The following is a 27,174-nucleotide window of genomic DNA, read 5'->3' as shown; positions in this document are numbered from 1 at the left end:
TCCTTTGTGACCAAGGGTTATTAGAAGTATGTCGTTCAATTGCAAAATATTTGGAGATTTTCCAAATACATTTCATTACTGATTTGTTGTCTATTATATTGTCATAGAACACCTTTTGTATGATTTTAACTTGTATAAATATTTTTCTATATGTTAATATAGTCCATGGTATAGTATCTCTTGGTAAACACTACACATGCATTTGAAAAAAGCATGTATTGCTGCTGTCAGGTTGTTGACAGTGTTGTTCAGAATTTCTGAATTCCTACCAAACTTCTGCCTACTGGTTCTACAGAGGGGAATACTAAGGTCTCTATCTAACTATATTTGTACCTTTCTCTCCTTTTTGTTTCAACTTTGATTATGGCATCTTGCATTATAAGGTTATTCTATTAGCTGCATTCATATTTAGTATCGTTGTGTCTTCTCAGTGAGTTGACTTTTTCATCCTTATGTTAGTTATAGCCCTCTCAGTACCTGGTAACATTTTTTCTTCTGAAATATATTTAGTCATAGTAATATAGCCAACTGAGCTTCTTTTTCTTAGTTTTCTTTTTATTAGTATTTCATAGTGTCTTTACTATTCTCTTGCTTTTAACTTGTTGATAAATTTAATACAGCTGTGTTTCACATTTTTATATATGACAATCTCTGTCTTCTCATTGGTGTGTTTAGACCATATGCTTTATTCAATGTAATTATTAATATTGATGGATTTGAAATCTACCCCACTTTTTCTTATTGGCTCTATTTTTTTTTTTCGCCTGTTGTCAAATTGAGTGTTTTTAATAATTTTATGCTTATTTATCTTTCTGGCTTTTCATTTGTACCTTTAAAGATATTTTGGGGTACCTAGATGGCTCAGTTAATGGAGCATGAGACTCTTGATCTCAAGATTTTGAGTTCGAGCCCCACATTGGGTGTAAAGATTGCTTTAAAAAAATCTTTAAAAATTTTTTCTAATAAATAAGTAAAAATATTTTGAGAGAATGCCCTAGGATTTACAATGTAAAATTTTAATTTATCATATTCAAATAATATTAGTTTTACATGTAGTGTAAGAACCTTATGATAGTATATTTCTAATTCCTCTCTCTCATCCTCTGTGCTAATGTCATCATACATTTTACTTTTACATATGTTATAAACCACAAAACATTGCTAGTGTTTTTGCTTTAGGCCATCAATGATATGTTAGAGCAATTCAAAAAGAAAAAATATTTTTTTAACTTTATTTATTTATTGGGGAGGGGGGCAGAAAAAGAGAGAGAGAGAGAAAGAGAGAGAGAGAGAGAGAGAGAGAGAATCCCAAACAGGCTCTGACACAAGGCTCAAACTCACAAACCATGAGATTATGACCTGAGCCGAAACCAAGAGTCAGAAGCTCAACCAACTGAGCCACCCAGGTGCCCCAGAAAAAAATATCTTTTATATTTATTTTTTTAACCATTCCTGGATATATGTTTTCATTTCTTTTTATAAACTTAATTTTTGGTCAGTATCATAAACCTTCTGCCTAAAATATATCCCTTCAGCATTTCTTATAGCATAGGTCTCATGGCAATAATGTGTCTGAGTTTTTGGTTGTCTGAAAAAAGGTCTTTCAATTGCCTTCATTTATTAGAACTATTTGTGCCATGTGGAACGTTCTGGGTACACTTTTAATTTTTATTCTTTCAGCACTATAATAATGTTACTCTGTCTTACATGGTGTCAGACAACAAGTTTGATGTCAGTTTTCTATTTCTTCCTTTGAATGCAATGAGTCTTTTATTTCTACCACACACCCACTCCTGATGCCTTCAATATTTTTTCTTTATCTTTTTTAAAACAGTTTGAATACGATGCATAAGGTGTGCATGTGTGTATCTGGGGAGGGGATTTATTCTGCCTGTGTAGAGGCTAGACAAAGGTACATAGCACTGATGCCTGAAAATGCACATGCCATTTTATTCTGCTGGAACATAAGGCAGGAATTTGAGGCATTATAGTCAGGAGCTGAGGCAGGTTTGGGTTTTGTTGCCACAATCAGTTTCAGAGCACCATTCACTCTGCTTTGGGTCGTATTATGGACTACATGTCTGTGTCCCCTCCAAATTCATATATTGAAAACCTAACCCCCATGTGATTGCATTTGGAGGTGGGGCCTTTGGAATGCAATTAGGTCATGAGGGTCCTCATGAAGGAGATAAATGTGCTTATAAAAAGAGGCCAAAAGGGAGCCTGGGTGGCTCAGTAGGTTAAGCGTCCTACTCTTGGTTTCAGCTCAGGTCATGATCTCACAGGTTTATGAGTTGGAGCCCTGATCAGGTCGGTGCTGACAAGCATGGAGACTGCTTGGGATTCTCTCTCTCCTCCTCCTCCTCCTCATCTCTCTGCCCCTCCCTCCTCTCAAAATAAATAAATAAAAACTTTAAAGAGAAAAAAGAGGCCAGAGAGCTAGCTTGCTCTCTTGCTGCCATGTAAGGATAGAGAGAGATGTGTGCACCTACAACATGGAAGAGGGTTCTCACCAAAGCTTGACCATGCTGATACCATATCAACATTTTGTTGATAAACTTGCAGCCTCCAGAACTATGAGAAATAATTTTTTGTTATAAAACATCCAGTCTGTGATACTTTGTTATAGTGGCTTTGACTGACTTAGGAGGACTATTCTCAGAATTCCTGCTTCACCCACATCTTTTGGCCTCCCCTGTGCACCTATGCCTCTGAGGGGTACTCTATTCATGCTCTCACCACTCCTCCAGTAGTTATTAGCTTGTGATTGTTACCTGGTGATGTGAAACAGGCAGATTCTCTGTTGTCCTGGTCTAGGGCAGAGTTAGGTAGGACTATGCCTGGGCATTGGCAATGCAGGTTCTCAGTGATCCATACCTTACTACCTATGGCAGTGACACTTTGCAGGTCATGTGCAGACTTTCCTGACCTTTGCCCTGTGGTAGGAAACCTCTAATGATACTGGTGCAAACCCTAGGAAATCCTGTTTCCTGCTTCTCCCATGGGGCTTATGTGTTTTGTTCTTAGGGGAGAGGAGCCTGCTCTATGCAAAAAAAAAAAAAAAAAAACAAAAACAAACAAACAAACAAAAAAAAACATGCAAGTAGGGAGACTCCCCTTGTATCTGAGTCCCAGGGGTTCTGTCCTCTGTGCAAGCTCACACTCAACCTTCAGAAGTTCGTTTAAAAGTTTTTCTGAAATCTTCTTACTCTGGGATATGGTGACTTTGTCTCTTACCCCTGCACTCTGCCATGGGTGAACTAATGTTCACATCGGGACTCTCTCTGGTTTCTCGTCTCTCTGATAGGTTCATGAAAAGTTATGATTTTATAGTTAATCTGACTTTTTCTGGCTTTTTGTGCAAGACAGATGTGAGACATTGTGCTACACATGTGACATTCCAGACTCATTATCTTAATAGAGTCGTATTGTTTGCTTGCATTAATGTAGTTATGAAATAATATTTATCCTTTTAATATTTCCTGATTCTACTCCCTTTGATATCTCTCTCTTTCATCATTGGGCCCCAAACTAGATTTATAAAGTTTTAACAAGATTATGGAAATAGAATGATACATAGTGATATTTTATGTGTACTTCCTAGAATTTGAAAATAAAACATTTCTTATTAAAAATATGACCATTATAAAGGAAAGGGATTTTTACTTTCTATGGAGGCAGTCTCAAAGCTATTGCTAGATGTAAGGTTTTATAATGAAGTATCATGCATGTTATAACCATCTTTTGTCCAGAACCGAAATCAGATCTCCAAAGGTACCGATTGCTTACAAAGGCAAAACAAAATATCCTGCTTAATGGAATTAAGACAGTTATGTTCACCAGCGACACTTTTTCATGACTCTGAGTGATCTCAACTTCAAAGGAAACATTGCTTTTAGTATTTGTTTACAAGTAAATGCTATGATATTTTCCATGAGAAAAATGGATAGTTACAGAGAAATTGCAGTTGATTCAAAAATTGGACATTCTTACAAGTATATCAGATGAATAAAAGAAAGTGAACCTACCCTAAAAGAATTCTCTCCAATTAATTAGCTCAGTGTCCTCAAAATTTTACAGTCTGGCTGAGACTGAATATTACTGTCTTTAAAAATAAATGCTTCATGTAGTGAACATTAAAGTCGCTTGCCGCTCCAATATTCTATAATTTTTAAGTTGCCTCTGTTGTTAGTAAGCTGATTGAAAATCACACTTACAATGAATCTCTCTGTAATTGCAGGTTTTATATGGGGAGAAATTAAACAAATGTGGGATGGTGGACTTCAAGATTACATCCATGATTGGTGGAATCTAATGGATTTTGTGATGAATTCCTTATATTTGGCAACAATCTCTTTGAAAATCGTTGCATTTGTAAAGGTAACTATCATTTATATTTTTGGTAAAGCATAAAGTTCTGATAAATACTTCCCTACCTTTGACTGCTATTAATTTTACTAATAATGTTACCTAGAGCGTTATCTTTCTGTGATGATAGATAGGTATAAAATACATTATTAATACCCAATTATAGTTTCGAAATAAATTTCACAAACAATTTGAAGTTGTCACCCAATTTTGTTGCATCTTATTTGAATGATGTCTCAAAATTACTCACAATAGTTGCTCTGGTTTTGAATCCTTTCCATTTCTCATAACAGTCTACCTCAAACACTGTTTAAATTTTGGCAACCAGAATCTATTTTTATCAGTTATAACTAACCGATAACATTACCTAGACCAATCAAAATATTACTCATTCAAAGCACTGAAATTATTATTTCAGTTCAAACTAATATAGTTTGATATAATTAGAACAGAATATAATTTCCTTTTCCTCATCCCATTCAACATGACAGCGCCTGAAGTCTCATACACCCATCACTCCCCCAGATTCTGTGCAATATCAATCTTTTCCAAACCACATAATTTCTGTAAAACATTTTGTTCTGCAATGACAACTGGGATTATTTTGTACTTTGGGGGATATTTTTCAAATCAAAGTATTATCTCCTTCTTGCCTTTCTTTTTCCCTCTTTCTTTGTCTCTCATTTTTTAAAAATTTGTTTCAAAATGATTAGTGTACTAGCAAAAAATAAAGAGTGTCTAATTGGGCTTTACATGAATAATTCATGCAATTTAGTGATCTGACCTAGAAATCCTAACATGTAGGTGAACTCATTCATTTAGTCTAGTTCCTAAAATAGTGGCCTGAGTCTCCCTTGTATAGTGTTCAGCTCTGTCAGGGTCAAAAATGCCCATAGTTGGAAAGGCCTTAGTTTCCAGAATTTGTTCAATTAAAATGTTGCCACTCACCAAATTTCATGCCTACCAATTTCATGGAAATCAAGCTATATTTTAATAATAGAATCATAACTTGGTAATTTTTCCTATCTACTTTAGGTTAATGCCCTTGAAGACCTTAAGAGAGCAGAAGGTACTGTCTTAACCAAGGAGGTTGTGCATCTATGTATGAGATGGGCAGTCTGTTGTTCAGTGAATATCTGTCCAATTTCTATTTTCTTTGTAATGATCCTTAAGTATGTCTATAAAGTTGTTTTGGCCATCTCTCAACTAAAAAATAATATATCTGTTTTTTTGTGGCCCAATACGGATATAAAACTCTGGTATAGAACTATAGCATTTCTTCTAAAACTTTCCAGTGCAAAAACATCACCTGGAAAGCTTTCTAAAACCCAGATTCCTTTTCTCCATCCCCAGAGATTCTAAATTTAAGAGTATTAGAGAGGGTCCTAAATTTGCATTTGTAGCAAACTCATCAGATGATGCTGATGTAACTGGTCTAAGGAAGATGATTGGAATGACACTGGACTGTATAATTCTATTCAACAGCTAAGACAAGTATGAGATTGATCCCAAATGGAACTTCTTTCATGTATTTCTTATATGCAATATTTGTACTAAGATACGGAATACTTTTACATGTTACATTTGATGGTGTTTATATATGGTACATATACATTTTCATATATAAGAACTCTGGTATATAGTAGGTACAACTACATAAATTAATGGGTACTTGTGGATTTTTTTGTCTCAGTTTTAGATATGGGATTTGAATTTTCTTAAAAAGTTGTAAATTCTTCATGTGCAACATCTATTTTAATATTAAAATATAAACATTGTTCCTAATACTACACCAAGGAAAAACTTATGCTTAAAATTCAAGCATCACTCACCTCATGTGATGAAGGAGAAAAGGAGATGGAAAAGTGCACAGAAATTACCTCAGCTGACAATGATGTAAATAACATGGAATCTTCCAGAAATATAATTTGTTTATGCATTGCGGTCATAGGAGTCCAGCTGTGATTGTATGTGTAAAGTACAAAATGTTCTTTCTGAATGATTAGTTTGTGTAACTAAAACTTGAGTTGCATGGATAGAGTTTGATGGGTAGTATTTTCTGGGCTCACTTCCTTCCTCCAACACTTACTAGTTATATGAACTTGGACCTATTTCTTCACCTCCCTTGCCTCATCTATAAAATAAGGAGACTAACAATTTCTACTTTGTGCTGTTGGTATGAGAAGTAAATGAGTTGATATAATTTAACTGCCTGTTATAGAATAAGCCTGCATTATTAATTTTTCTTCTCTTTTACTCCAGTATCCTCCCTCTTCTTCATATACTATAAGTCCATTAGACTTACCTTTTTAAATGTCTTTATTATGTCCCTTCCTTTATGTTAGTTGAAAAAAAGATTGAGCTCTGGATTCACACTCGCCTTTACCACATGAAACCTGTGTGATTTGGGGCAAATTACTAAATGAAGGTCTCAATGTGACCACCTGTTAAATGATGATAATAATCAAAAGAGCACTTACTTTGGGAGTCTGTAATGCTCACTTGTTGACTTACCTTTCCTTTCTTTTATCATTCAATTTTCATGCTAATTTTAAATAATTTATAAGTTACTATTTTAGGAAAAGGTGCTATATTTGTGCACAAAAATAGACTGTGCTATATATAAGGCAAACAGCTATTATGTGAATTAATCAATAAGAATTTCTGGGAGCATACTAAGAGACCCGGTCTTCATCTGTTTGCTGAGAATGCAAAGATACCTGGGGTACACCTCCTGCCTTTAAGCAGTCCACAGTCAGGTTGTGGAAAGAGAAATGCATGTAAATAAGAATTTCCCATTTGATAAGGTCTATAGCAGGGGCTATGGTAGCATCGAGGAAGGAACTCAACTCTACTGGAAGTGTCCTGGAAGACAGAGCCAGAAGGTATCCATTGGGTTCATGAAAGTGCATTAGCATTCCAGAGAGAAAAAATACAATGTGCAAAAAAGTCTGAGTGTATAAAGGAGATCAGTATCTAAGAGAAATGATCCAATAAATGGGAGCAAGGCTAGGATAAGAAGGACTTTTCACATCCTGCTATAGAATTTGGGCTGTGCTCTGTTAAATAAAGAGGAGCCATGAATGAGATTTAAGCAGAGAATGAGTCAAATGATAATGGATGCCTGAAGTAGAGAAATGAACATAGGGGAAGCTGATAGAGAGCTGGTATTCAAAAAAAATTAGGAGATAAGAGCCATAAAATAGATGATTTATTAATTATGAAATATGAGGTAGATGGAATCACCTGATGCTGCTTCCTAGTGAATAGTTTGCCTATTATGATGCAGGCAAGATTACCAAGGAGTTATAACAAGGTTATCTGTAATATTGTAGAGGTTCTACCTCTAGTCTGAAGGTGCATAAATGGGAGCAAAAATCCAACCCTAGGTCTTTTTGTGCAAGCTATGGATCCAGACCAAAAAAACTATCAGTCCACAAAAAGGGAAACCTTTCTGTAACTGGTCTATCGAGGAGGAGAAACTTTTAGAATAGGTCTGGCAGAAGGGCCACACTTGCTTAATTGGCTTATCATTTTGTGATTCATTCATCTAGAGGGAATTTTAACACACACACACACACACACACACACACACACACACACACACCAAAGGGTCCTGCTAACTAAGGCCATGATTTGAGTTCTGATCCATACTTGATCTGAGTATCACTGATACCACTTCCTACCTGTGTGATTTGGAGCAAGTTACTTAATCTATACCTCAATTTTCTTATGTATAAAATGACACTAATAATCAAATCCTATAGAATGTGAGGATTACATTAATAAACACGTTTAATGTCATGGAACAGAGCTTAATATAAGCACTCAGTAGTTGTTTTAACTTTTATGTACAATGCAACAGCATTGCATCGTAGAGACATAGACAGTAGAAAAGTATGTGACTTCAGTATTCTCCTCCTTACATGCAAGGCTGTGTGGTGCTTCCTTAAATACCTTGATTCTTGAACATTTCATGGCTCATGGATTGATTGTAAGCTTTTATTTATTTATTTTTTATTTGCTCTTAATTCTTGAAGGAGAAGGTTTGTCAACCACTTCCGCTTCTCACTCTGTATGAAATACTAGTTAATCCAGAGCTTGTTGATGCCTGGGCACTCTTAAAAAAATATTACTTTATCTTCATTAGAACTGGTTTTGTCCTAAATATTTCCCAGTCCTTTTTTCTATGAACAACTTGTCTCATATTTATCTTCAGTCATTTGGCAGAAATGACTAAATTCCTATGCCTATTCCACTGTGTAATAGAAGTAATATTTTCAAAAATTAAATTTATTATAGATAAGAGCATTTATTTTAATAGTCATGATGGAATTTTTCATAGTACTATTCTTCTAAATAGTTCTAAGTATGTATCTCATTGATCTATTCTTATGAGCTAGAAAAGAGGCAAATATTGTTTTTATTTCACAAATGCTGTAACTACAGTATACTGTCCAAATTATGGAATTTTCTAAATATTCTTTAGTTTTATGGCACAGAGCTCTGTAGAGATTTAAATCCTAATTGTTTAATCTAGTATTATCTGTTACAGAAGAAAATCATATGCCTTCTTATTGTCTTTCATTACTTCATTATCTAACCAACTTCATTATCTAAACCAAGGAAAGGTTTTCTCCTTATAAATCGAAATTAAAACCAGTATATACATTTTGTTTACTCTCATATGACAAATATTTTCATTTTGTATCAATTTAATTTTTTATTCACTTTTTATAGATTACTTGAGTTTTATAAGTATGCATCAAAGACTACATATATATATAAAGAACCCAGTATTATGATTCAGTTCATCTTCCTCTAAACATTCCGCTAAGGTGTTCACGACCTGGCTCCAACTTCCTCTTAGATTCATCACTATACCCAAATTCTCCATATTCCAGATATATTAAGATACTCACATTTCTACCAATGATTCATCTTTTCTAACAACCATGAATGTGTGAATGTGTCTATGATTCTTTACCCTAGAATGCTTTTTGACCTCCTGTCACATATAAAGCACTCTATTAGATGTTTGGTTCTGAAAATGCATTAGACAAAGCTCCCTACATGGAAAACTGACAGTAATCCAAGGTTGAATATTCTGTTATATAGGTCTGCAAAGGAGCTAGTCTCTTAAAAAAATCTGAGTAAAAATGAAGGTTTCAAACAAAACAACACTACGGTACATTTATACTAAAAAGCAAGTACTTGAGAGAAAAAGGAAACCAGGAATTGATGGTCCTAGAAGGACTTCAATGTGTAGAGTAGCTCTTGATTTTTCTCTTTCCTTTTTTTAATTATTTTTTTAAATTCAAGTATAATTAACAGACTTGATCTTTCTCTTTCAAGGATTATTCTATCACATGGAACCACCAGCTCTGGTCAGCAGGATCCTAGCGTCCATTTATCCCCGTCAAAGAGTACCTGTCAAGGGAAGGATTAGCTTTTCTTATTTAATGTCTGCTTTCTTCACTATATTGTAAGCTCATGTGACATAAACTGCATTTTATTTGCTCACCATAAATTGCTTTTTATTTGATGGTGTCTGGCACAGCGTAGGCACTCAGCATATATTTAATGAATAAATAGCAGATGAAGAATCATAATAATTGGAATTTAAATCCGCTCTGGACATAGGGCCTGATGTTCATAGAAAGGAATTTTGGTGAGAATGTGAGGGAAATCTGGGGAGTGACCAGTACCAAAGGTTTGAGCCAGAGCATTAAGTACCAAACTGAGAACAAATGGCAGATCAATCTCAAAAGACAGTCAGGACCCAGATTCCAGAGGCTTCATATGACATGTTGAAAAACTGGAATTTCATCTCAAGGACATTGCAGAATCGTTGAAGAAAGAATATTAAGCAAGATATGAGGTGGTCTGACTGGCCCTTTTAAAACACAATTCTGGAGGAAATGGGCCAAAGCAGAAATAAGATACAAGGCAGGGAGAGCAGTTAGGAGGCTATTATAATAATTTCTGTGAGAAACAGAGGAACTTCTTTAAGACAGTGAGGGTACCAGTGAAGAGGAGTGAGCGGTATCTATGAGATTTTAATTTAGAGCCTGTGAGTTGGGAGAGGAAGAATCTAGGCCCAACCTCAAATTCTGCTTTGGGAGATTTGCCACCCCTCATTAAGATCGGAGAACGTAAATGGAGAGAGAGCTTGAGGAGCAACAGAGCACGAATTCCAATTCTGACCTGTGTGCTTGAGATGCCTGTGAGATAACCGTGTGGAAAAGTCAACGAGGCGGTAGAGTATAAAATATGACTGTAAGGGGAGACATCCAGGCGGAGATGTAGGACTGGGAGTCATCAGCACATAACGGACAGTTGAGATCACTGAAAACATCCAGGGAGAGTAGATAGAATGAGAAGAGAAGAGGCTTGCAAAGCAAACTCAGTTATTTAAGGAGCAAGTGAGAAAGAAGGATCTGCTAGGGACACTGGGAAGAGGCCTCACAAATGGCCAGAGGCAAACATGGAGGGCTAAAAACGTGAATATAGATTTTGTGACTACGTTTTAGAAAACAGAGCCAAAGAGAAATTTTAAATTCAAGTTAAGCTTTTAATTCCTAATCATAGGGTGTGGAAAAATACATTTAACATTGAAGAATCCTAATTTTTCTCTACAAGTTCAAAGGACGCCATGGTTTGAAAGAATTTTAAAAATCTCCTTGTAAAACAATGCCTATATGTAGAAACCAGAGCTAAATGTATGCGTGAATGACAGGAGAGAAATTAAAAAGCAGAACTTAAAAGAATGAAATCAAGAGCTAATTACTAAATGTTTATATCTCTATTTAATCCTGACAGGAAGCAAGTTTTCTGGATCAGAGAACAGACAAATTGTTTACTTACATAACAATCTTAACATTGGTCCCCCATGCTCCAATTCCCCACAGGGCGACAGATGAGAGCCAGATGCACCCTTCACATGCAGTAGTTTGTACCACAGGAGGGGAACTGGGAAATTATGAATCTCGGAGCTTATAGAGTGCAGCTGTGCCAGCTGCCCATCTTCCCCCACCGCCCCCCCCCCCCCCAGAAAGAGAAAGACCTTAACTTTCTAAAGTAAACAAATTCTCTCAGGGGAGGCAAAGGTCCCTAGTTTTATTATCCTTAGAATCTAAGCAGATGGCTCCAGGGGAGATGTTTCCAAATCTCTCAGAAAGTCTCTATATTTAACTTCCAAGGCTTATTTGCCATTCAGACATCTTTTAACAGCCATGCAATGTTTTGCTCAGGAAGCCCTGACCATGCATAAATGTGAACAGATTCACATAGCATTGTTTCCCAACAATTACCAGAAGTGCTAGACTTTGAAGCAGACTTGGGTAATTATACTGGGGTAGAATCTAGCATCTCATGATTTGTAAAATGGAAAACCTTTCGCATGATTTTGCAAGTCCCAGCTGAGACAATTTGCTAAGAAGGGATCTAAAGTACCATATCACCATGTGATGATGGATTCTATATCCAACTGCCTCCAACTGCCTGTGAAATCTAGAACGAGGAACAGCATCTCCAGTAGATGCCATAACATCAAAGGACCCTTAAAGCTTGAACAACATATAGTCTCTATTCATTGCTGGCCCCATCAGCCCCAGACAGAATTTATCACTTTCTCTATATTCCCACAGCACTTTGTGTTAATCTCTTAGAGCATTTTTATTATCAGGTGTCCCTCCCATCCTCACGGGACAGTAAGTACTCGTTGGGAGAAAATGTTTGAGCCGTACAGGATATTGTGTTAAACGTTATGAGGAATTCCAAGTAAGAAGATCACATCCTTAAGAATGCTTACTATGTCACATTTTGTACATTTTGAGATATAGTCCTAAGCCATATTAGCTTAAAGAGAAAGAGAAATATAGAATTAGCTATCAATGGGGGGCTGGGGGATGTTCTCTATTTAAACATGTGTCTTTCGGGAGAAGCAAGACAAAGAAGGTGAAGGTGGTTTTAGTCTTTGAAGGCAGAGGTGGCATCATATATGGGACAACCAAGAGAAGAGAATTAGGTAGTGGCTGATACCATAAACCCTCACTCTGATACTTGTGATAATGAATAAAAAATATTAAGTTTTTAATTCTTCATGTGTCTTCAATGATTAGCTATTTTATGCTGAAGTTGAGAATGTTCAAGAACAGTTATCAGCATTTAAAAATAGAAAATAATTTCCCTTTAGCTCAAATTGGATTGTTTTAAATTGTCATTCAAGCAAGAGTCTGAGTGTTGAACAAAATCAGGAGCTTGTGATGTATTTTGTCCCCGGGGAGATTAAAAGAATACTATCTATTGGTTTCAAGAGAATTAATTAACATTTGTAAAGGTCTTTGGTATAAAATGCAATATAAAAAGAATAGAAATATTCTGATATTCCAATGGGACTCATACAGGAGTAGAACTGTTTTTGCTAACATGATTATTAGGAAAAAGATCATGTTGTTTGGACATATTTTTTAGGGATGTGTATGAAGAAGATGACTCAATTTATTGTTTGATTCCTACACAAGTTTAATTATAGATTTTTGTAACACAGTATTTCAAAGAGAATATTTGGCCTTTTTTTTTTAAGGATATAAATTTACCTCAATAATACAAGGGATAAAACTCATCTTGCTTTTCATGCAGCTCAATGTCAAGATAATTTAAAGCTGACATGTCAACTGACTAAGTCTTACCTTTTAAATAATTGCTGGTCAAAGTTTAATGTAGCAAATATTCTTTCTTAGATCACATATTTTATCTAATTAAGGAACCTTCAAAAAAAATCACATGTCCTACATATTAAATATAACAAAATTAACAATTCATTGACTTCCAGGATGGCTTCCAAGTTGGGTTTTATCTGCTTTAGGATACAACAGATACAAAGCACCAACATTTATACCCAGAGTGGTCATTCCTATTTCCAGGGCAATGGACCAGTACTTGCACTCACTTATATGGAATTTGTATCCTGCATGCATGCATCTAGACTATGCAAGTGTGTAAACACAGAAAGTAAAGCCCTTGATAATTTTGTTCAAAATTTGTAGTTTTCCTTTATAATGTATCTTTCTTTGTCATCGTGCTGCTGCTCTTCCTCATATAAAATCAGATTTTTTTTTCTATGTAACATGTTCCTTTTCTTTTTTTAAAGTTCCATCGGAAAGGTCGAGGCCAGATGCAATTCACTTATAAACAAACACACAAATGACAAGGACAGACCAGGAAGGTCACTTTGATTAAAGCTTATAAATTATAAATTGCTTTAATAAACTCTTATTTTTGTGTAGATGAATATTGCTGCCACCATCGTGGAGGATATCAGCCGCTGTGAAGGGCAATAGGCCACGATGCTGGATCTACCTGAAAAAGCATTCTGGCCTGAACTTGACATAGTCATATACATATGAGTTTGTTTTACTTTTTCTTTTCTCTCCAGTACAGTGCTCTGAATCCACGAGAATCTTGGGACATGTGGCATCCCACTCTAGTGGCTGAAGCTTTATTTGCCATCGCAAACATCTTCAGTTCCCTGCGCCTGATCTCCCTGTTTACTGCAAATTCTCACCTGGGGCCTCTGCAAATATCTCTGGGAAGAATGCTCCTGGACATTTTGAAGTTCCTATTCATATACTGCCTTGTGTTGCTAGCATTTGCAAATGGCCTAAATCAATTGTATTTCTATTATGAAGAAACAAAAGGGTTAAGCTGTAAAGGCATACGATGTGAAAAGCAGAACAATGCATTTTCAACGTAAGTCGAACAGACACTTTTATTGGTAACGCTGTGCGGAATGTAGAGTGTATTACATTATGAATTTGAACCACGACAAGTGGTTGCAAAGGAAATTGTGCTTAATACAGAAAACAGAATTAACATGGTTTTGAATACAAATGGATCCCTGTGGCATTAAATATATATATATATATATATCTCCATTACATTTAAGTCTTAGTAAAATGGCCTTTTAAGTGACCTCATATAAAGGAAAGCTGTATATTTGGTTTTAAAATGTGTAATAAGAGGAAACCTCTGCCCTAGTGGCATCTTACAAGCACATTAAAAGACAGAATGTAAGTAAAACCAATCTTGTGAGAAAATCCAAGTACTTTTCGAGCTTTCCTCTGTGTTTTCCAGATATGAAAGTCCCTTTGCTTGTTCTTTCATTCTCTAATTCCCTACATAAAAAATGTGAGCATGTAGAAACGATCCAAAATAGGAACCCCAGGCTAACCTGGGCTGCCATCCTTATGCACACAGAACTCTCTGTGCCTTGACGCCTGATGAGCCACAGGCCTCATTCAGTGTCAACCTCTTGCTGATCTCAGGCAGGTTTGCTGATAGCACAGACCCATGCCCCCATGTCTGATGCTCACACAGTCCTTACAGAATACACCTCTCCATGCCTGTGCCCATTTCCTTCCCACTATGACCACCACACAACTGTGCCAAAGAGTTCATTAGCAGGGGAATGAAGACACCTAGGTCCTTTCCCTCTACACAGGAACTGCCAGCGCATACATGGTTACTTCATACGGGACTATAGATCAGACCCTATTCACAGACCATTATAGAATTTTATGTAAAATAAGAGAGTAGTCATTTCTCAAGTAGGAAAAGAACTCAACAACTTCATATAAACTAAGTCCCTGATGGCTAAAATATTCTTGTTGATTCAATTCTGTATCTGTTTTGTCTTTGATCCCAATATTAAAACTCCATTTTAATTAACCAACATCTGCTTCTTTGCACATAAAAGTTTAATCTCAGCCTTAACTTCCTCAGATCCTTTCTGAAATAGATTTGATACAAACCATGAGTCACAGAGAAAACAAAAGGTCATCCCAGCTTCCCTTGCTCCCAGCCTTGATTCTTCTGCTCTTTGACAGCAGCTGCCCAGGCTGACCAGTTTATTCAGCCTTTTCATCTTCCTCATGCCTTTTTCTGACCCTGGAGGCGAGGGATTCAGTGAAACCCCTTGTAGCAGTGTCCTTGTGACTAGCATGGCCCTGAATTGTGTCTCAATTTTTACATCTGAGATCTTTCCTCACTCTGTTGTGCCCCTTGACTTGGTAATTTGCTCCTGGCAACTGAGAGTAGGGAGTTACAACAATCAGATCCCACCAACCCCCTTCAAGGACCAAAATTCAGCCTCTAACAAACGTCTTGGATGCTGTCTGCTGTCTGTCTCTGGATTTCTGCTGGAGAGCCCTTCTGCTCACCATGGCTTTCACAACTCCCTTGTTACTTCGTACCACGTGCCCCAATGCAAACTGCTTGCCAAGACCGCCCCATCTCCCTAGGTTGCCATAACCTTCTGATTCCAAGCTTTGTCTTCCAGAAGGAACTTCCACACAGCACCTAGAACTGACTGACCTCCCAGGTTGTGTTTAATTCAGGGAACAGCTTTTGTTCCATGATCCAGCCCCTTCTCAGACATCTGATTTATGATCCCTAAGTTCCCAAGAATCACACCGACCTATTAGCGCTTTCATGGTAAATGATTTTACATATTATGAACTAATTTTAAGATCTGTCCAAGAACTTCCATTGCTATGGAAGTCTGAGGCAAAATGTCTAGTATTCTTGAAGCAAAGGTATTGAACTGCTTGGATTGTGTATTATTTTAGTGTAAATGGTGTCCTTTATTATCACGAAAAGCAACAGATAATTGCATATCTCAAATATTATAGGTCCTAATCATCCAGCCCAAGTAAATCAGGTATTCCACCTGAATTTTTTTCTCCAGATAGTAGAATGTAAACCTACAAGCAACAGATTATTCAACAACTAAAAATTACAGCAATAACTCTTAGTATTAGAATGCACTAGAATGTAGAGAATATCCTAGGCAGGTATAAGGGACCTGTCTCTGATGACTCTATTTCAACATAACTGGTGTCAGTCATTGTGAGAGGATGTCTAGCAATACCCTCGGGGTTCCTGTTCTATATCTTATTTCTTTTCTTTGGTTGGTCTTCAATTTTCTTTTTATAACTTCTTTCTATACACTTCTTTTTATAATTTATAATACTCCATAAATTTCAACGTGTTTTTTTTTACTATCCACTATTTCAGAGATCTTATTCCATTTGAGGATGAAGAAACTTAATACTTCATGTAGAGTACCTAATACAGTGCCTGCCATAGAATCAGATTTTAAAAAATGCTAGCTATGTTACATCTGTTTATCATTATCAGGAGATCCCCTGCCTGTATCTCACACGGTTCCTCTCTATTACTCCTTCCATTCAGGGTGCAAATGTATGCTGAGACTCTGAGCCCTGTGTTTCCCATTAGTTTCCACTCCTGTCTCTCTCCTTCCCTTTAGCCAAATAACCCTTCAAGGAAGCCTGAACAAGACACCTTGTTTTCTTCTTATTTGTTCTTCATCCAACTGCAATTTGGCTGCTGCTTCCATCAGTCCACTAACACTACTCTAGAAAACGCCTAGAGCCTCCATATCCCCACGGTCAAGGAACACTTGTCTCTTTAAAGTTTATTTAATGTTTCTGCATCGTGTGACCCTGTTAACACTTTTGCTTTTGAAATCTTGCCCTCTTTAATTTCAACACCAATATGTCTTTACACTTCATCTCTTACTCCTCTAATTTTTTCACTGTTCTCTGAAAATTATATCGCAGTCACTGCTTTTAAATAGTCATCTTGCTGGGGCACTTGGGTGGCTCAGTTAAGCATCTGACTTTGGCTCAGGTCATGATCTCGTGGTCTGTGAGTTTGAGCCCCGTGTCGGGCTCTGTGCTGACCGCTCAGAGGCTGGAGCCTGCTTCGGATTCTGCATCTCCCTTTCTGTCTATGCCCCTTCCCTGCTCGTGCTCTGTCTCTCAAAAATGAATAAACATTAAAAAGAAATTTAAATAATAAATAAATAAATAAAGATCTTTCCTTAGTGACCATCCTCAGACCATATTACAGAACCTTTGTGAAAACTCATCTGTGCTTATGGATGTAGCCCTATATGTCTGAGGGATGAGGACTCCTATGTTCCTATCACCAGCACAGATCTCTCTTCCCAAGATCTATAAGTTCAGCTGCCCTCTGGACAGACTAGTCTGGGTCTTCTATGTCTCTCTGTTCATTTCCCCACCAGCAAATGGACACTTTTTTCTGCCCTTTTCAAGCTTCCTGGCTGTTTTCTCTTTAACATGGGAAGAACTATATGATACTAAAGAAAACCAAATTATTTAGTCACTGAAATTATTCTACATACAATTTGAAATTAATAGTCTCCTGTTAAGGGACTCTCCTATGAGGAGAGAGGAATGGGTTTGGGACAGATATTGTCTCATTAAAAAAAACTCCTTTCATATATATTCCTCAAAATTGGAACTGGGCAACTGAGCCCATGCATTATTTGTTTTAATATTACATTATTCCTTATAAATGAAGACTAAAATATTCAGATGTGTCTTATATTAATTTATGTTTCCTCATTGTTTTTATTTCAAAGGATAGAGGGAAACCTCAACTGTGGAGTACATTACCTTTTTACTTGTTCTTTCTCTCTAGTTGTAAGTATCTAACTGGAGAACGAGCTAATTTTTTAAAGTAGCAATTGAGAAATACCTTTAAAGAGCAAGAGGCAAAAATGTTATCTTTAGGAAAGCAGTGTTATAGCATCAACCATAGAAATTGCCAGGCTTTAGTCAACTAGGATATTATGCTAAGTATTATTTTATTAAGTGTGGCATTACATTCCAAACCTTTCTGTTCTTATCTCACCAAAGAATTAGTAAAATAGTTGTTATATAAAGGAAGTCTGAGAGGTAATGCAGCTAATGACTTTTCAATCAGTGGGTAATCTTGCCATCAATAGTCTTGGGAATCACTAATTGTGGGAACATTTCTAAAAGCAGTGGCTTTAAAATGTTAACTTAGATTCTTTTTTTTAATCCATATAATAAAAGAATAATTACACAAAAATATAAATAAGAAACACCAAGGTCTTGATACTATGGCTTAATTAATCTATAAGTGTATATATATTTTCCAATATATGAAATTTATTGTCAAGTTGGTTTCCATACAACACCCAGTGCTCATCCCAAAAGGTGCCCTCCTCAATACCCATCACCCACCCTCCCCTCCCTCTCACCCCCCATCAACCCTCAGTTTGTTCTCAGTTTTTAAGAGTCTCTTATGCTTTGGCTCTCTCCCACTCTAACCTCTTTTTTTTCCTTCCCCTCCCCCATGGGTTTCTGTTAAGTTTCTCAGGATCCACATAAGGGTGAAAACATACAGTATCTTTCTCTGTATGGCTTATTTCACTTAGCATCACACTCTCCACTTCCATCCACATTGCTACAAAGGGCCATATCTCATTCTTTCTCATTGCCACGTAGTACTTCACTGTGTATAGAAACCACAATTTCTTTATCCATTCATCAGTTGATGGACATTTAGGCTCTTTCCATAATTTGGCTATTGTTGAGAGTGCTGCTATAAACATTGGGGTACAAGTGCCCCTATGCATCAGTACTCCTGTATCCCTTGGGTAAATTCCTAGCAGTGCTATTTCTGGGTCATAGGGTAGGTCTATTTTTAATTTTTTGAGGAACCTCCACACTGTTTTCCAGAGTGGCTGTACCAGTTTGCACTCCCACCAACAGTGCAAGAGGGTTCCCATTTCTCCACATCCTCTCCAGCATCTACAGTCTCCTGATTTGTTCATTTTGGCCACTCTGACTGGTGTGAGGTGATATCTGAGTGTGGTTTTGATTTGTATTTCCCTGATGAGGAGCAACGTTGAGCATCTTTTCATGTGCTTGTTGGCCATCCAGATGTCTTCTTTAGAAAGTGTCTATTCATGTTTTCTGCCCATTTCTTCACTGGGTTATTTGTTTTTCAGGTGTGGAGTTTGGTGAACTCTATAGATTTTGGATACTAGCCCTTTGTCTGATATGTCATTTGCAAATATCTTTTCCCATTCCATTGATTGCCTTTTAGTTTTGTTGGTTGTTTCCTTTGCTGTGCAGAAGCTTTTACCTTCATAAGGTCCCAGTAGTTCATTTTTGCTTTTAATTCCCTTGCCTTTGGGGATGTGTCAAGTAAGAAATTGCTACAACTGAGGTCAAGTGTATATATTTTGGATAAGTGGAACTATTCTGCAAATCTCACTTCTGATTCATTTCACTGAAGAAAAGAAAAACAGGGACTAAATCCAGAATTAATCACAAAATGTCTTATTTTTAATCTTCTTCTTTTCAAAGTCTAATTAAAAATCTAAATAAATGTTTTGCCAAAGGGTTTGCTAATATTCTCTATTAGTATTTCTTATTTAGACAGAAGCAAATCAGTATTATTCAACCATAACCATCCATTTATTCTACATCACTGTTTCTATCTGAACATTTAAAAAAGCAACTGATATGGGATTTATGTGGCATTTTATATAATTTATTATAGCACTTACATTATGTAATTTCTAGTTCTGTCTCTGAACTGCTACTGATGTCAGGGGAAAACCATCTGAATTACATTTGTATATTCACAGTGAGAATATACACCATTTAGAAAGAAAGGACAAAGTTATTTCACACTGAACCCAAATGACACAGTAATTAATTTTAGAAACTGTCCTTAAAGTTACTAAAAATAAGGAACTTATGGCCTTGGGTCAAATTTACGTACTTCCTGAGGAAGTTTTCAAAGAATAACTTAAGAGTAGCTTTTGCCTAGGGCCAATGAATTAGATTAAACTTGCCCTGATAGTGTTAGCACCTGACATGTAGGTTGCCCTTGAAGAATACATAGCCACCTCCTCACATGCACATCCCTGCTGGCAAGACAAAGTCTGACTGAGATGGATCAGATCAGTCTCCTTATCATTTTATGATAATTTGCTCCATTGGTGAATAGCTATAGCAAAATAAATCAATACATAATTACATTTCATATCCTATAAGTAAAACTTAATTATATAAATTAAAAAAGTGAAATCATTTACTTTTAAGAAAAAAAAAAGCAAATAAATTTGAGAAAAGAAACCCTGAATGTCAATTAGGATATCCTTAGATTCTCCTAGTTACACAGACCAGAAACTCATGGATGGTTGCAAGTGCAGGGATTTGGTCCAAGAGCCATGTACAGAGTTATAGCCCTTTGATCCTCAGAACAAGGGTTGATCTTAGCAAGGGCAGAACACAAGGCTTCAGGAAGGGCAGGAGATGACAAAGAACTGGACCACAAGATCACTGACTGCGAAAACTGGTGCTAACATGAGTCACCTACTCTGTGCATATTTTCTTCAGTGTTTAATTATTACATGGCTTATTTATTTATCTTCAGTTCTTTGTCCCTTAGTTTGCGCTGTCTCAAACCTTTGGCTTTGCATAATTCCAATGGCCCTGAGTCTCCATCATAACTTCTGTCATTTCATCCCCCTTTGGCAACTACCTCATTCTGTTAATATTGCTAAGATAAATTTTCATAGAGAGGAAATCTGATAGTGTAGGGTTACCTTTTTCATGTCAATCCAGGCCGTTAACCCCTGGCCTCATATGAATTGGCTTTCCTTGGGTCACTTGACCCCTGACATCCTATCTTCTTAGTCACCAGGCCAGATATGAGACTAGTTTTTGCTTTCATTTTTACAACATAATATGACTAGGGTCTTACTTTAGCCATTTGTCAAAGAGTTTAAAAGTTCCATTATCTTTTATTACATTATATTAAGATGTTACAACCATCCTACTGAAACCAACACTCCCTCATTTAGGTTCAGACACTTTTCATTTTATCCTGCTTCTTGGACTAAGTTAAGGAAACCTTACTTAGAGTTCATTCATTGACAGGGATGAATTAAATGTTCCCTGAAATAGAAAAAAAATAGCACATTTTATTATCTGAGCATGCTGACACTTGACATCTTACAGGATTCACTATACCCAATTTTAATTATAATTGTGGAAATCCAGTGATAACATTATTTTCAATCCTTCTACAACTGAAAAGCAAAATCAGAATTGATATTTTTCAAAGACTCAGCTTGAGGATATATCATTTATTGATCATTTATTGGCATCACTTAATGCCCTCAGACACGGTTAGCAAGCTTTCTATGAAAAAGATAGCAAATATTTTAACTATGTGGGCCATATGTTCTCTATTGCAACTACTCACCTGTGCCATTTCAACACAAAAAACAAACATTGACAATCCATCAATAAATGAGCATGGCTGTGCATCAATAAAACTTTATTGATCCTTGGACATTGAAATGTGAATTTATAAAATTTTCACATGACACAAAGTAGCTCTTCTGAATTTCTTTTTCCCAGCCATTTGAAAAGCAAAAGCCATTCTTAACTCAGGAGCCATACAGAAACAGTCTGAGGGTCAGATTTGTTGTCCCTGCTCTAGGAAACTAAACAGCTTTCAAAGCTCTTGGGAAAATTAGGTAAAACTAGGAAAATTAAGTATACTACTTGTACTATATGATGGAAACAACTTTCTTTAATTTTTATTAAATTTAATTTAGTAATTGTTCAATACTTTTTATTAAGTTTATTCTTTAATTAAGCAAATATACATAATAGGAATCAAGTTCTATTGTTATACCTTATTGTATAATTGTTCTATTAATATAGCTATTAGTGTCATTTTATCTTTATTACAGGTTATTTGAGACACTCCAGTCCCTATTTTGGTCAATATTTGGGCTCATCAATTTATATGTGACCAATGTCAAAGCACAGCATGAATTCACTGAGTTTGTTGGTGCCACGATGTTTGGGACATACAATGTCATCTCTCTGGTGGTCCTACTCAACATGTTAATAGCTATGATGAATAATTCGTACCAACTCATTGCTGTAAGTTGAATAACTTTATTTTAATTCAATATTCCCCCCCTAGAATGTGTTGTTCCTAGCCACACTCTACTTTATTTATCATAAGGAATACAGCCTGTAATTGGCTATTGATGGGACAGAACAGAATTATAATATAAATGGTTAATTGGAAGTTTCTAAACAGTATTATACCATATTTAGCTACAAACTAATCTAGTTTTGTCGTATTATGGATGATTATAAAATAAAGTAAATCTGTCTTGCTAGGCAGTCATTGGCTACGAAAGCACAAGGGAAGTATGAATTACGTACAAGTGGCTCATCTCTGTGTAGCGGCCTTTGGACTTTGCATCGTCTCTGTCCATTTAACCTACAATCTTGGTATAAACAAACTTATGCCAGCCTGGCAAGATACAAAAGCTAGCCTAGAGGAGAGTCTGAGGGGAAAATCTACAGTATTTTTGGTTTCTTAAATCCAGAAAAAGCAGGTATGGGTAACCCTGAATTCTACAGCAGAGCACACAATACCATATATGTTTATTTGAAACTCTAGAATCTAAACAATTTAGTTTACTTTCTCATTCATTCATTCAGCAAATTCTTATTGAGAACTTATTCTATTACCAAGTACTATTCTAGGAACTAGAAATACAACAATGAATGAGAAAGACAAAGTTCTTTATCCTCTTGAACTTACATACATGCCGGTGGCCATTAGCAATAGCAACTAAACAAACCCATATTGGAATGAAATACACTTAAGTCTTTCATATTTATACCTGAATCAAATAGCATTTTATAAGAATAATTTATAACCATAATTTTCTCCTTAAATAACTACCATTATATTGCATCTTTGAATCTATTTCTAAACTGCCAGAGTGTTATTATTGTTACTTTGAGAAACAGCATTCTGAATTTTACTGAAACTGTCTCTGTGGGGCAAGATACCTGTCACAGATGAAAAACTACATAAAACATAAAAATAGATGATTTTTATTTTCTGATTCATAAACAAAGTATTAGTGCTGGGTATACCTAGGTCCTAGGATTTGCAGGTGAATATCCAAATTATGGGGCTTCACTTAAGCATCTTGCAAGTGAGGATTTTTTAAGATAGTCCCTATGTATTTCCTTAGAAGTTCTGTATTATTCTGGTCAGTGTATTTGCAAAACGTAGATTCTATTTTTCAGACCACCCTTCTAAAAAAAATTAGAAAGACTCTAATTATCAAGCTATATACAGAGAAGCTGTATATACAATTTATATCCTATAAAATATCAAACGGATTGATTTCATCAAGAAGAGAATATTACTTAAGGATAGTATGACTTTTTTTGTTTTTACTGCTTTTAGGGTTTATCTTTCTAGATGATTTTTAAAAAGGTGAGAATGATCTTCGAAGTTCTGTTTTTGTTTAGCTTAAACTCTAAAACTACTTAAGAAGAGAGCAGGCATTGATAACCTGAGACAGGTGTAGCTCCCATAATCCTGTGCATAATGCCTCCTTGGAGCAAGAACATGCCAACTATTTGATTTTCACTTGGATAACAGAGGTGGTTTTGGTCATCACCAACATATAACATTTCACTTCTAGTTTTTCTACCATAGAATTTGTTGTAGACCCTCTCAGAATCCCAAACCAAGAACAAAGAAAGAGTTTACCTTTTTTTTTTTAAGTTTATTTATTTATTTTTGTGAGATAGAGAGCCAGCAGGGGAGAGGCAGAGAGAGAGAGAGAGAGAGAGAGAGAGAGAGAGAGAGAGAGAGAAAGAGAGAGAGAGAGAGAGAGAGAGAGAGAGAGAGAGACAGAATCCCAAGCAGGCTCCGCACTGTCAGCACAGAGCCAGATTCAGGGCCTGAACTCAAGAAACATGAGATCATGACCTGAGCCAAAACCAAGAATTGCACGCTTAACCAACTGAGCCACATAGGCACTCCAGGAAGTCTGCTTTGTGGTAGCAATAAGAGAACATAATGAGGTTAGCATAATCCTTAATTTGTGACTCCTTAAGAATCAGAAGGAGCAGAATCTACTCACAGGCCAACTCTTTATCAAAGTGACTATCTTTTTATTAGCTTAAGCTAATTCTCTTGACTCCCATCCTCCATGACTACAGCAAACAATATATACTTTTCTTCATTAATGCAGGATCTATAAGCTTGTTTAGAAAGAAACAGAAAGAGAACTAGAGGAGAGGAAGAGGAGAGGATAGGGGGGGTGAAACCAGAGCTTCTGTGCTTCTGTCTATTGATCAGTCCCTCCAGTCAAACATTTGCAAAGCACACAGTGAATGCCACACAGTTTCTGGATATGCTGATTCCTGTTGAAAGCACAATCTGTCCAGTGTCTAGATGAAAATCTCTATTGCTCAGGGTAGAAATGTATATGCAACACATGCATTCATTAGCACACAACCATTTAAGAATATTAGAATGAAGCATGGTCTAATGTGATTCTCCCACTCTAAAATCTGAGTTCTTCCTTACAATATCAATGGGTTAAAATGAACTATTTTGATATGCCTAGTTTCTACCACCTCCTACTTCCCAGATTTTCTGCTTCAATCAGATTTGTGGCTAATTTAAGAGGGGACTGGCTGCCCTATCTCTAATTGCCACAAATGTTCTGATTTTTTCTAGGAGGTTAATAAAGTGGAATGATTAATAAATTATGAAGGGTTGCAAACAGCCACTAACCACAGTCCTGTCTGGTGCCATTTGGACAAGGCTATGTCAGGGTTTGGTGCCATGTCAGAGGCCCCATTCTACATTTGTTAGAGGAGCTTCTCTCCGAATTTGTGCCTGTTGCCTAAAGGCGGACAAGAATAATTCACATAGAAACACACCAACTAAGACTTTTCCTGGAAACACCAGAAGGCTAAGCCATGAGCATCCATGAAGGTGACACTGACCTAGACCGGGATTCAAGGCCTCGGGGAAGATATGAAGGTCTATTTGTGGTCAGAATCTAGTGCACTTGGGCTAATGTAAGCCTGCAGTGCAGGAAATGAAAATTCGTCTTCAAGTCGTAACTGATCACTGCAGGCTCTTTAACATGGAATTCTTTTAGACGTCTGTTTCATGGAAGAAGGAAGGATAAAAACTGACAAGACTGCTGTGACTCTTTACCAGGGTAAACCATCATCTGAAATGTTTAGATGCCTACCTCGAGGAGTCAGTCTTGTTTCTATAAGCAATTTAATTAATATTACAAGAGCTGCTCCAAGTCAGGTTACAGGCTCCCTGTGAGGTTTATCTCACCTTAGTAATTAAGAAACCTGTCAGCAGTTGTCATATTCTCCCATTCAGGACCATGCAGATATAGAATGGAAGTTTGCTCGAACAAAGCTTTGGATGAGTTATTTCGAAGAAGGAGGTACTCTGCCCACTCCCTTCAATGTCATCCCGAGCCCCAAGTCTCTCTGGTACCTGATCAAATGGATATGGACCCACCTGTGCAAGAAAAAGATGAGAAGAAAGCCTGAAAGTTTTGGAACAATAGGGGTAAGAACACAGCATGTTAGTATTAGTCTTTTTTTTTTTTAAATTGTGTATTTAAATGTATTTGTATTTCTTGTTGGATAGTTTTGCATTTTTAGCCTTTTGTTTTTCCTGGTTGTGTTTGGTGTCCTTTTGTTTGCACAGCTACCACATCTAAGACACTGTCTGAGTAACTAAGAGTTTTTCCTCCAAACCCATTTCCTCCAGTGAGGGCAGTCACTGTTACTTTAGTAGGAGCCCCACCTGACACAGGCCTCTCCTGGACCCAGCGGCCGAGGCTTGGGGAGCTAACACATTGTCTCTTGGTACCCTAATTTCTGCTCTTTTCACAATTGCAATCGCTGGTTGTTTGTGGCCTTACTTGCTCTTGTCTACTCTCTCTGGATTATAAGGGAAGGGGGCTGTTTCAGTCTCTCATATTCTTAGTGCCGAACATAGGCTCTGACGCACAGCATATGATGCTTGACAAAAACATCTCGACTAAATGATTAAACGGGGATTATAAACTTAAAAATGCTGCGCCATGTTCCAGCACAGGGACTTCAGAATATGTTGAGTTGCTCAACATTTTGCTTCTACACCTAATCATTTTAAATACCAAGAAGTTGTGTTTTTTAAAAATGTTAGGACTATTCGGAGCCATGCTCCTGTTAACAGTATCAGATTAAACTTCCTTTGGAAGTTCCTTTCATACTAGAAAGCAAGAGTTCAACTGATTCCATCAGAAGAGATGGGGACTAAGGACTTTGTTCCGGCAAAACCACTGACATGGGACAAGTTATTCCTCATTTCTTTCACACTTAGTTTTCAAAGTTCTCATAGTGACATTTTGAGAATCCATACTCTAACGTTCATTAGTTGTTTTGACTTGCTCAGAGAAATTGCTTTGGAAGTATTTTAATATGCCTTTACATTAGAATCACCAAGTAATACTAGTTACTAACATTTTTAAATTTGTTTTGAATTTTATTTAAAAAGGTTTCTGGGGGTGCCTGGGTGGCTCAGTCGGTTAAGCGTCCGACTTCGGCTCAGGTCATGATCTCACGGCTCGTGAGTTCGAGCCCCGTGTCGGGCTCTGTGCTGACTGCTCAGAGCCTGGAGCCTGTTTCAGATTCTGTGTCTCCCTCTCTCTCTCTCTCTGACCCTCCCCCGTTCATGCTCTGTCTCTCTCTGTCTCAAAAGTAAATAAACATTAAAAAAAAAAAAAGTTAAAAAGGTTTCTGTTACTTATGCCCTAAGTGATCCTTCCCACTCATTAACTTCATTGCCCAGTAAGCATTTCTCTCAGTATCAAATGGGGCTTTCTCCACTGATCGTGGCCTTGATTTTGCTGTCATGTTAGTCACATTTTTTAAATTTTTTTTTTAACATTTATTCATTTTTGAGAGAGCGTGAGTGGTGGAGGGGCAGAGAGAGGGAGGCACAGGATCCAAAGCAGCCTCCAGGATCTGAGCTGTTATCACAGAGCCCAACGCGGGGCTTGAACCC

General features: G+C 36.7%; 1 protein-coding gene across 6 annotated transcripts in view; it reads left to right on the top strand.

The window, feature by feature from the left end:
• The window catches only part of TRPC4 (transient receptor potential cation channel subfamily C member 4), a 201,077-nt gene that overhangs the window by 158,053 nt on the left and 15,850 nt on the right, over positions 1-27,174 (top strand). For all 6 annotated transcript variants that reach the window (XM_011284874.4, XM_019825579.3, XM_019825540.3 and 3 more), the window contains 4 exons: positions 4,241-4,380; positions 13,808-14,121; positions 22,007-22,202; positions 25,495-25,689. In XM_011284874.4, the coding sequence (XP_011283176.1) occupies positions 4,241-4,380; positions 13,808-14,121; positions 22,007-22,202; positions 25,495-25,689 (845 nt within the window). The remainder of the gene's footprint in view (positions 1-4,240; positions 4,381-13,807; positions 14,122-22,006; positions 22,203-25,494; positions 25,690-27,174) is intronic.

Source organism: Felis catus, chromosome A1 (assembly GCF_018350175.1).
Source record: "Felis catus isolate Fca126 chromosome A1, F.catus_Fca126_mat1.0, whole genome shotgun sequence".
In the NCBI taxonomy this organism is placed as follows: domain Eukaryota; kingdom Metazoa; phylum Chordata; class Mammalia; order Carnivora; family Felidae; genus Felis; species Felis catus.
The sequence above is the reverse complement of the archived record's forward strand: the minus strand, read 5'-3'. Positions and strand labels throughout refer to the sequence as shown.